The sequence below is a fragment of the Elephantulus edwardii genome, unplaced genomic scaffold, assembly GCF_000299155.1.
Source record: "Elephantulus edwardii isolate Elephantulus edwardi_28Jun2011 unplaced genomic scaffold, EleEdw1.0 scaffold00052, whole genome shotgun sequence".
Taxonomy (NCBI): Eukaryota; Metazoa; Chordata; class Mammalia; order Macroscelidea; family Macroscelididae; genus Elephantulus; species Elephantulus edwardii.
Window position 1 is genome coordinate 2,614,734 of NW_006399802.1, and position 10,907 is coordinate 2,625,640.

At 37.4% G+C, this 10,907-nt stretch overlaps 1 protein-coding gene across 1 annotated transcript in view; it reads left to right on the forward strand.

The window, feature by feature from the left end:
• DCAF10 (DDB1 and CUL4 associated factor 10) overlaps positions 1-10,129 on the forward strand; it is a 46,088-nt gene extending 35,959 nt beyond the window's left edge. Inside the window, exons 4-7 of the mRNA XM_006886864.1 lie at positions 3,430-3,632; positions 5,098-5,211; positions 8,385-8,530; positions 9,462-10,129. Coding sequence (XP_006886926.1) covers positions 3,430-3,632; positions 5,098-5,211; positions 8,385-8,530; positions 9,462-9,830 — 832 coding nt within the window. The 3' untranslated portion in view covers positions 9,831-10,129. The remainder of the gene's footprint in view (positions 1-3,429; positions 3,633-5,097; positions 5,212-8,384; positions 8,531-9,461) is intronic.
• The last annotated feature ends 778 nt before the right edge of the window (positions 10,130-10,907 follow it).

Below are 10,907 nucleotides of genomic sequence, written 5' to 3' on the forward strand. Positions count from 1 at the left end.
CATCAGTATGGATGGTGAAGAGATTGAGATAGTTAACAGTTTTAGTTTACTTGGCTCCACGGTCAACACTCTTGGTAACAGCAGCCAGGAAATCAAGAGACGAATTGCATTGGGAAAGTCAGCTGTGAGGGACCTCTAAAGAGTACTGAAGTGCAACGATGTCAGGGTGGAGACTAAGGTGCACCTGTTTCAGGTTTTAGTCTTTGCAATTACGTGCTATGCACCAGAGAATTGGACAGTGAATAGGGATGATAGAGAATTGATGCCTTTGAGTTGTGGTGCTGGAGAAGAGTATTGAATATACCATAGACTGCTAGGAGAACAAACAGGTTTGTCCTGGAGAGGGTGAAGCCAGAATGTTCCCTGGAGTCAAGGATTCTGAGGCTTCGTCTGACATACTTTGGGCATGTTGGAAGGAGGGACTGATCCTTGGAGAGGGACCTCATGTTTGGGAGAGTGGAGGAATGGCGCAGGAGAGGAAGACTCTCAATGAGATGGATCGATTCTGTGGTGGGAATGAATGTGTTTGAGACAGCGAGGTTGGCACAGGATAGAACGGCGTTTAGGGCTCTTGTACATAGGGTCGCTGTGAGTCGCAAACAACTTGATGGCATATAACAACAACAATGATGACTAAATTGCATCTGATTCAGGCCATAGTCTTTCGGATCATTTACTTTGCATCTGATAGCTGGACAATGAATAAGGATGACAGAAAAAGAGTTGATGCGTTTGAGGTGTGGTGTTGGATCAGAGCACTGAACATCCCATAGATGGTCAAAAGAACGAACAGATATGTCTTGAAGAGGGTGCAGCCAGAGTGCTCTTTGGAGGCAAGAATGATGTGGCTTTGCTTCACATACTTTGGGCTTGTTGCTAGGAAGGGCTATTCCTTGGAGAAGGAAATGATGCTGGGAAGGGTTGAGGGTCAATAAAGGAGAGGAAGACCCTCAACCAGATGGATTGACACGGTGTCTGCCACATGGGCTCTGTGTGTTGGGAAGTGTGAGGATGGCACAGGATAGAACAGGTTAAGATCTTTTGTTCATAGGGTCACTAAGAATCGTACTCCACTCGATGGCACCTAACAACAACATGGCTAGTTGATGTTTGGTGTAGTTTCATAGGATATGGAAGTAGGGAAGCTCTAAATAACTACAGATTTTATTTTGGGGTTTTATTTAAAACAACTGGATATATAAAAATTTTAAGTTTGGTGCCACCACACTTTTAAATTATCAGATCCCAGTCTGTTATGAAGAAATAAAAAATTCAGGAATCAATATATCTTTGGATCATTTATGTAACAGAAACATGAATTGGAGCACTGAATTTTAGTGAGTATAGATTTTACAAAATCTCTCAGCTGCAATTTATTTTTCTCAACAATTCTAAACTATTAATGAAAATGCAAAAGACTTAGAATAGCCAAAACAATATTGAAAAAGAACAGTCTTGGAGGAATCCTGTTTCTCACTTCAAGATTTATTACAAAGACATAGTAATTATGACAGCATAGTACTGGCATGGCAGAGATTGTGAAAATGGCACAAAATAGGGCAAAGTTTCTGTTTTCCAGGGTAGTTAGGAGTCATACTCAACTCACTAGTACCTACCAACATCAGTAGTATAAAGTTAGGCATGTAAATCAATGGAGCAAAATAGAGTTCAGAAATAAAAGCACAATAGGTTAGCTATGAGTCAATTCTGACTCAGTGGCAATGAGTTTTGATTTCTTTGTTATCTCTTTTTTAAAAAAAAATTTTTTTTACTTTTTCTTTTGTGTGTGTATACTGTCAAATCTGACTGTTACAGGAGGAGGAGATTGCCCCTCCTTCTCCAGCAGAGCATCTGGTGGATTTGAACTGCATGCCTCTGGGATTGCAGTGCAGCTTCTTGCCACTAGGCCACCAGAGTTCCCTTTGTTCTCTTTTAAAAATTTATGATTAGGGGGCTCTGGTGTCCTCATCTGTGGGTAGTTGTGCTGCTAACTCAAAGGCAGTGCCTCTCTGGCAGTTTGAATCCACGAATGACTCTACAGGAAAACGATGGATAACAACCTCTGAAAACCCACTGGGCAGCTGATCTATGAGTCAGGTCTGATTCAACAGTGAGTTTTGAGTTGAGATATTTATGATTAGCTGATGTTCTACAACAGTGGCAAGTTAATTCTGTGGGGAAAGGATAGTCTTTTTTTTTTTTAAATAAGTGGTACTTGGATAATTGGCTATCTAACTGGTTGCAAAAAGATTAGGCTCTTATTTCACAAAGAAGCATGAAAATTAATTAAAAATGGATTTTGAACTAAGAATAAGAAGTAAAACAATATAATTTCTCAAACATGGAAGTAAATCTTAATATAACCTTGAATTGGCCAAGGATTTCTAGCTGTAACACCAAAAGCATAAATGGTAAAAGAAAAAAAAAGGTAAATTAGACTACATTAGAATTAACTGTTTTACCTCAGAAGATATTAAGAAAGTGAAAAGCTCCAAAGAGAAAGTATTTGTAAAATATTTCTGATAAAGGCATTGTATCTAAAATATGTAGAAGACTTTTAGAACTCAATTATAATAACCCAGTTAAAGATTGCTAGAAGACATGAATACACATTTCACTAAAGGTGAAAGAAATGACTAAAAGCACATAAAAAAAGTGTTCCACATGACTAGTCATCAGTTACCTTGTTGTTGTTATGTACATTCCAGTCAGAACTCTTAGTTGACCTTTCAGTGGATTTTCAGAGGCAGTAAACTGCAACAATAAATAAATTTTAAAATCTAAAACCCATCCGAGTGAAACTACTCCACTTCAAGGACAAAGTAAGATCTTAAACCAGTTGCAGGAATGGATAAATTATCCAAAGTGATTGTAGACTGATAGAAGACTTAAATGTCCAGAACTCGGCAGAATATTATCCTCAATCTACAAAAGGAAATAACTATGAACCTAATGATAGATACTCTGCTAAACCTGTATTCATAAAGAAGAATGAAATTATGCTATTTCAGAACAGTAAAGGAGGAGTTTAAGAAGTCTTACTTAAAAAAAAAAAGAAATCTTCCTTAAATTTTGAGGGGTACACTTAAGGATGAGCACTCTGGTAGTGTAGTCTGTATAACCCAAAGGCTGTGTGTCTTTGGCGGCCCAAATCCACCATTGGTTCCAGGGGGAAAAGATGGACAATTTTCCTCCCATGTGGTATACAACCTGGGAAAACCCCTAGAAGGTTAGAACTGACTGGAGAGCAATAAGAAAGATATTTCCGAATGAAAGGGAATCATCTAAAAAGGGAAAGTTGGAGATGGCAGAGGAATGGTGGAGAAAAAAAATTGTTAGGTGTATAAATACACTTTGTAAATTACTGTTTAAGGGGCAAATATATGCCTTTCATGAAACCATTATAATTATGATCATTGTCATTTATAGGTGTACAGAAGATGGGTGTCCACCAAAGAAATTCTTTCACACACGTTTTCTCATGCGAATGAGATTAACACCAGATTGTTCTAAAATGTTGATTTCAACTTCCTCTGGATATCTCTTAATTTTGCATGATCTTGATTTAACCAAGTCATTAGAAGTAGGCAGCTATCCTATTTTAAGAGCAAGAAGAACGACATCAAGTTCAGGTAAGGATTATCTTTCTTCTTTTGAAAAACATTTTCTAAAGACTCAGACATAGGGATAGGATATATTTCCATTCTGAGAACAATGTGAGAAAGGAAGGAAATGAAGAGATTCTTTGGTAAATGCAGTCATAGCTCTTTTCTTTATAAGTACAGTGACCTGTATGTGTCTCAGACACTACATTATTTTGTGCCTCTGCATCATAAATGAACAGGAAAAACTTCTACCTCTTACTTCCTTTTGGCTATTTGCTAAACGCTTTCAAAATAATCTTTATAAGCATTTTCAAAATAATTGCTACCCTTCTAACCTTTTGCTAAAGGCTTCTGCTGCTTATTCTTTCAGTCTAGGTGAACTTGGAGCTCAGAAGAACTTAATACTACATTTAATCTATATTATGTACTAAAGAGGCTGTATTTAAGCTATCCTTTAGTCTTTAAGATGGCTGATCTGAGAACATTTCTATCATTTATAATATTGTAATAATGAATAGAAACCTAGAAAAAAATTGAACCTTTTGAAAACACTGTGTTCATAAATTGCAAAAAAGGCAGCATAATATTGTTGAATAATAATCTTTCTTTTGTGTGCAGGGGGCTACATCTGGAGACTTCTTTGGGAATATGTGGGAAGTACTATAGCAGTTACCCAGTTTTTTTAAAAATATGAAAGTAGAAATTGATATTTTACCAAATTATTTGAGAGCAAATGATTTCATAAATACTCATATACAGTTATCCTAAACTTAGAAATGCCTATTTTTCTCTTTCTGAGATTAAACACTGACAATAAATGTTAACATAGCGAGAAATGGAGACTTGGAAAATTTAGTTGGCCCTCTTTGAAAAAACAAGTTTTCAGTCTTTTAAAGGCTATTAGTAAGAATTCCCCACAGATTTGTGGAGCCATTAGAAAAATGTGATGTCAAAAAAAAAAAAAAAAGAAAAAGAAAAATGTGATGTCATGAATTTTGCTATTTGGAATGTTATATCAAACTCAGCTATTTGTTATTTTATTTCAAAGATAGTGTTTACATCATTTCAAGAATGACAATAGAAATTTTCAGTAAGCTTTAGGAAGGAGCTAACTATTCATGTTCTCTATAATGGGCTTGTTTGGACACTAACATAAAACAGCAGGCTAATAAACAGCTCAGATTTTTTGTTTAATTTTTTGGTTCCCTTTCACTACAGAAATAATGGAGAACCAGAGAGCTCCTATATTTTTCTTTTCCCATTTGTTTTTCCACATAAGTAAATTTTTGGTATGAAAGATTTTAGAAAAGAACTTGACCGTTAGGACACTTCAAAGAGCTGCGTTGCCTCCTTGTTCCAGCTTTATGTGAGCAGGTACTTACCATGATTCAGGTGAATTTTAAATACATGGTTCAAGTAGGTAATTAAAAAGTCAAGAGACTACAAACCAGAGTTATGCCAGGTTTATCTTAGAACTTTTTATGTTTTCAAGATTTGACTACTTCGTCAAGTTCATCTGGTCCTAGAGTTTCTGGTTCACCTTGTCATCTTAGTGATTCTAACTCGCCTTCTGAGAAACACATGTCCCGAGCCTCTCAAAGAGAAGGTAGGTTAAAAATCGGATTTTTTAATCTTTACAACTAGGAATGCTACCAAATAGCTTTCTTTAGTTTGGTTTTAATCCATGACAATAAATGTTGGTAGCAGTGAGGTTATTGCTTGCCCCTCATCCATCATTTTCAAAGCATAAACCAAAGTCTCCAGGAATTGATATTTTGGGCTTAGCTATTTTGTTGGAATTTGAGCTTTGATTTTACTACCTGGACTTGGTTTAGTTTGGTGTAGTTTGGAGAGGAAGTAGTTGGGAAATGTAGATTCAAATCAATGTTATAAAAATGAAATAAGATTATGCATGAATGTGCTTTAGAAATATAAAGGGTTGAGTTTATCAGATCTTTGAAAGTTTCCTGATTATTATCTTTAGGCTTTCCGCTCTGCTATTTCTCTATCTATGCAATTCCTCACAGCTTCCCAGGGGTTACAAAATAAAATGAGCTACGGCCTGACCCCACTTTGCTTCTGCCAGTTTATTCCAGCCACTCTGGTAGAACTAGCTGCCCAGCCTGTCCTGCCTAACATCTGTCTGTGCAAACGCCATCTGTCTTCCCTCTGCATGCTAATCTACACAGAAGCTCTTCGAGCATTGTTGTTTGTCCTCATAATTGTGAATTGAGTATTGATAGCCAGGGTGTTTTTCTATTTTGAATCATGTTTTGGAGACCAGTGTCTCTTACCTCAATAGTTGGGGCAAGGATGATTTCTTTTATAGTTTGTTTTTGTTGTAGAGAATATATACAGCAGAACACAGACCAGTGTACCAGTTTACATGTATGAGTCAGTGGTAGTGATTGCATTCTTCAAGTGTTCTATAATCCTTTCTCACCCTCCTTTTCTGAGTTGTTTTTTCCCCATTAACATCCACTTACTGCCCCCTAAGTTTCCTGTCTAATCTTTGAGCAGGGACGATTTCTATCGTTCCAATTTTACTACATGTGTTGCCGAAGCGAGCACAAGCAGGGATGATTTCTTAAAGATTTTGAATTTGTTTTTTCTGAGTTGCCTCACCTGGTAGGTACTCAGTAAATGCATAATTGATTGTTTTGCATGGCTGCTTATACCCATAGACTAGTTTGAGAGCCCTTATTAACCTATGGCCTATCTATTTTCCTCTGAATGTTGAAGACTGTCATGTGATGTTTCACTTTAAGGTTAAAGACTTTTCCCCTTAAGTATCAAGTTTTTTGCCTAGAAGTGTAACATTTCTCCTTTGATTTGTAGCAGAAACTTCTTTTGCAGGTTCTTCACCTTCTACTTTGGCCATGGGAAACAAGGGCTCCTAATAATCATTGAGAAAAAAATCTTTATTGATTAAGCCATCCACAAGAAAAAGAAACTTAATTTAAGAAGAAAGGAATAGTTAAGATGCTTGCTTGTTGTTGACCAATGGTAAACACAAATATATGGCAGTTTCATGCTATAGAGAGTTGGGAATGGGGGAAGAGATGATGTATGGGGAGATTGAACAGAGAAAAGAAGAAAATCAGAGGGTGGAAAGAGAGGATGAAGGTTGGGAAGTGGGCTTATAGGTGAAATCGATCTGAATGTTAGAAATTCTGTGTCTTCAGAAGTCATGTCACTACCACCCTTTGGCAATGTTGTAATTCAATTCAAAATTAGAACATTATTTTTGAAGTAAAATCTGCTGTAGATTCCTAGGGAATTAGCAAAATAAGAGTGGAGCTGTTTTAGTTCAGGTGAAATCAGGGAGTCCTAGTATCCTTGGTAGCTTATTCGGTTAAGGTTCAATTATTAACCAGAAGATCTGTGGTTCAGACCCACAGGTTGCTCCTTGAGAAAAAGAAGCAGTAGTCTGCTCTTATAAAATGTGTATTCTGGGAACTCTGTGAGAGAGTTCTCCTCTGTCTTTTAGTGTGACTATGAGTTGGAATCCATGCAAAGACCATAGGTTTGAGTTTGACTCTTGGCTTTTCCACAGCTCATTTCCATTCTTGCTAAATCTTGGTTACCCCTTTTGTCAGCTCCTGAAGACTCTCCAAGGAGCACAGGGAGAAAACCTTAACTATTAGAATGGGGTTCTTTTCTGCTTTTGCTTTTGTTTTTCAAACTAATTCTTGAAATGGGAATTTTTCTTTGAAATTATTGAAGTTCAATAACATGTGAAATTGTTACTTGGTTATAGATTGCATTTTAACAGTATAATTTAGAGATTCACAGGTTCTTTTACTGTTTCTGCAATGTAAAGGGAACCTTTAAAAAGAAGGTAGTATATCTGCCCAAGAAACAATTCACTTAGGGTGTGACAGAAAGGGCTCCTTTCTTTTCAGAGCAATTCCTTTTACAGGCAGAGAAGCAATGAAATATTTCTCTTGGTATTAGACTCCTAAGCTGCTTCTTTACATTGTATATGTATGTGAATCTCTACACATTGAGCCAGATAATATACTCTCATTCTTAGTACTGGCTTATAACAGCAATCCTTTTCATTGGGGGCTGGACAGAAGGAAATTTTGAGGCTTAGCAGAGTCACCAGATATATGTATGGTTTGCGTTATCTCCCACCTCTTGTTTTGACATGCCTCTATTTGAAGTATCCTTTTCTATCTCCAGAGCTCCAGGCCTATTATTTATAGCCCTGTCCTCAGATGCATAAGAAGTATTGCTTTTTACATACATAATTGCTGTTTGTTTATTTCTTTAAAGATATTCTCATGGCTTCGAAGTCTTTCTTTGGAGTAGAGAGCACTGTTTGCTCTAGAATGAGAATGAGTATCTTTTACTTTTCTAGGCCCTTTTCAAGACCCTTTGCTTTCTCGATTTCCCCTTCATAGATTCCTTTCAAGAAATGTCTCTTAATGGAGAGAAATGAGCTTTCTGAGGTACAGACCCAAATCAAAAGGACTCCTAGTCAGCTTTCATACTTTTGCCTTTAGTCATTGGTGATTTCTGCTATAGTATCTTTAGTTCTTTAGTTTCTGTAAGATTCTTTGAGTCTAGTCTTACACTTTCCCCATGCTCTTACCCTAACTACACATATACCTATATATTGAGGGGGTTATATTATTCTTTTACCTGTGGTAGTGTAAGGGGCAGACTAAGACAAGAAGGTATGGGAGGTGGCTGCCAGAAATAAAAGCATTGATGAACTGCTTTATTCTTTTGATAGTACAAATCCCACAACCTTATTTTCTTTTCTCTTAGGAGTTTCACCACGAAATAGTCTTGAAGTCTTAACCCCTGAAGTACCTGGCGAGCGAGACCGTGGAAACTGTATCACATCCTTACAGCTGCACCCAAAAGGTTGGGCCACTCTTCTTCGGTGCTCAAGCAACACTGATGATCAAGAGGTATGAGCAGCACAGCTCCACTTTCAACAAGGCTAAGTGGACAGATTATTATTGTCATGTGTGCTGACCTGCAAGTGAGAAACTGACACAGTCCCTGGCCTCGAGCACACAGTCAGAGATTCTACTTCTGAACTTGCCCACCTCTATTGTTTAATGGTATCTTTATCCCCTGTGAACTCTTCCCCACTCTACCTATGTGCGGCAAACTGGGAGATTCTTTAAAAGCATCATCAGCTCAGTTTGTGCCCACCTTATTAATACTTGCCTCTTTAATCTCACACTAAAAAAATCCTCATACAGTAAATGCAGGACCAAGACATCTCAGTTAATTAAGCTGGCTAAATATGAGACTTTGCTTAGCAAATTTAATATTATAATTTTCTGTTTTTAAAAACAAGGGGAAGCTCTGGGTAAGAAAGAGACTGGACAGATGATGAGGGGGAAAGGTCTTAAATGACCATATGATTCTTATCACTCTGGAAAGCAGGAGTCTTCTTAGGGTCTCACTGGCTACATGTAGAGGCTATAAATCAAAGGAGAGACAAGCCTTTGAAGTATGTAGAGTGAGAGGTATCCTAGGGCTTTGGATGGTCCCTAGACATTTTTAAAATATCAAGATTGTTGCTCTTAGAAAAAGAAATGTTTTCTATTACTGCAGAAGTCACAGAGCGTTCAGGAACAAAAGGCTTTGAAGTGTCAAAGACAGAATAGCTTTGGTTTGTAAAGACTAGAAGGTCCGAGGCTTATGAAATTCAGTTTGTTGGAAGGGAGTAGCATTTATCTGGATGATTTCTTGCCACTATTTTGTGACTTTTGTGTTATGTTGAGCCTATAAGAAATAGGGAATCTTTAAAAAAAAAAAAAAGAAATAGGGAATCTTTGTAGTGTTATTTGGGGCTCTATAACTTTTGTCTCTAATCTCTTCCTGTAGTGGACGTGTGTCTATGAATTCCAGGAAGGTGCTCCGGTGCGACCTGTCTCTCCTCGTTGTTCACTACGACTGACGCATTACATCGAAGAAGCCAATGTAGGCAGGGGTTATATCAAAGAACTTTGCTTCAGCCCTGATGGGCGAATGATTTCTTCCCCTCATGGCTACGGGATCCGCTTGTTGGGATTCGACAAACAATGCAGTGAACTTGTTGACTGTTTGCCCAATGAAGCCAGTCCCCTTCGAGTGATTCGTTCTTTGTACTCCCATAATGACGTGGTACTGACAACAAAGTTCTCTCCTACACATTGTCAGATTGCCTCAGGGTGCCTTAGTGGGCGAGTTTCTTTATATCAGCCAAAGTTTTAGGCACAGCTTACATCAAATAAGGAACTCTTCTGGTGTTTGATTACTGAATTACTTCAATTTAGGTGAAGTACTGTCTTTTTAGAAGATCTTATAAGTTTGGGTAGAGATCCTGGTTCTTATGGGTCCATTAACACACTTGTGACCTGAGTGCTTGGGTGTCCAGCATCACACAGGCATCTCCGCGGTTCAGACTCTATGCAGCAGCATCGTTTCCAGCATTCCTCTGCACCTGCTGAGCTTGTACTTCTGAACTTCATTCCTTTGGTTATTTTTGCATGGCAGCTCTTGTCAAATTTCTTTCTCCTTTTCTCTCTCTTTTTAAAAAATGTGAATCTTATGGGCATTTGGCAGGAGTTTTGGATTGGTATAGGAGAACCTGTGACACCAGCAGTGAATAAAACCCAGAAGTCTGATGTTAGCATATTGGTCATTGAAACAAATTTCGTTTTCATGTATCAATATACTTGGCTTCTTAAAGTTGCTGTTATATTTCTCTTTAATGAGCACAGATAATGGTATTATTCTCATGACTGTTAGATAGTCTTTTACTTTTCCTGTTAAAATTATACAAATTTTTCATAGTGAAGGATTTTATTCATTGTGAAACTTTAGAAAATATATCACCACATCTCTTTGTAATTTATTTTACTTGTATGAACTTAAAAATCTCTCTTATCTGCTCTTAGAGCAATCTGTTTCTGTTAACATTAGAAAGGAAAGAAGAGGAGAATGGATGCTGGTCATTTCTGTTGTACAGAAGAGGATATTTTTATTGGTCAGTACAATATCTGACCAACGATGAGTGTAGTGTAATGGTATTTATTTTGTTATTTATTTCTGGTCACATTTGACTCACACAGGATGACATATTATTGGGATCAAAGGAGAAGCAGGAGTATAAACAGATTGTATGTTACTTGTCTTTCTTCTTTGAGCCAGGTGATAGAAGCTCCTCAGCTATCTTGTTACTAGTGAAGGGAGAACTGCCATCCTCCTTTCAAGCTGATGTCATTAGCTGACTGGATGTTAAGACTAAGTTCTGATAGGAAGATTTTTTTGAGGTTTTGTTATGGAAAA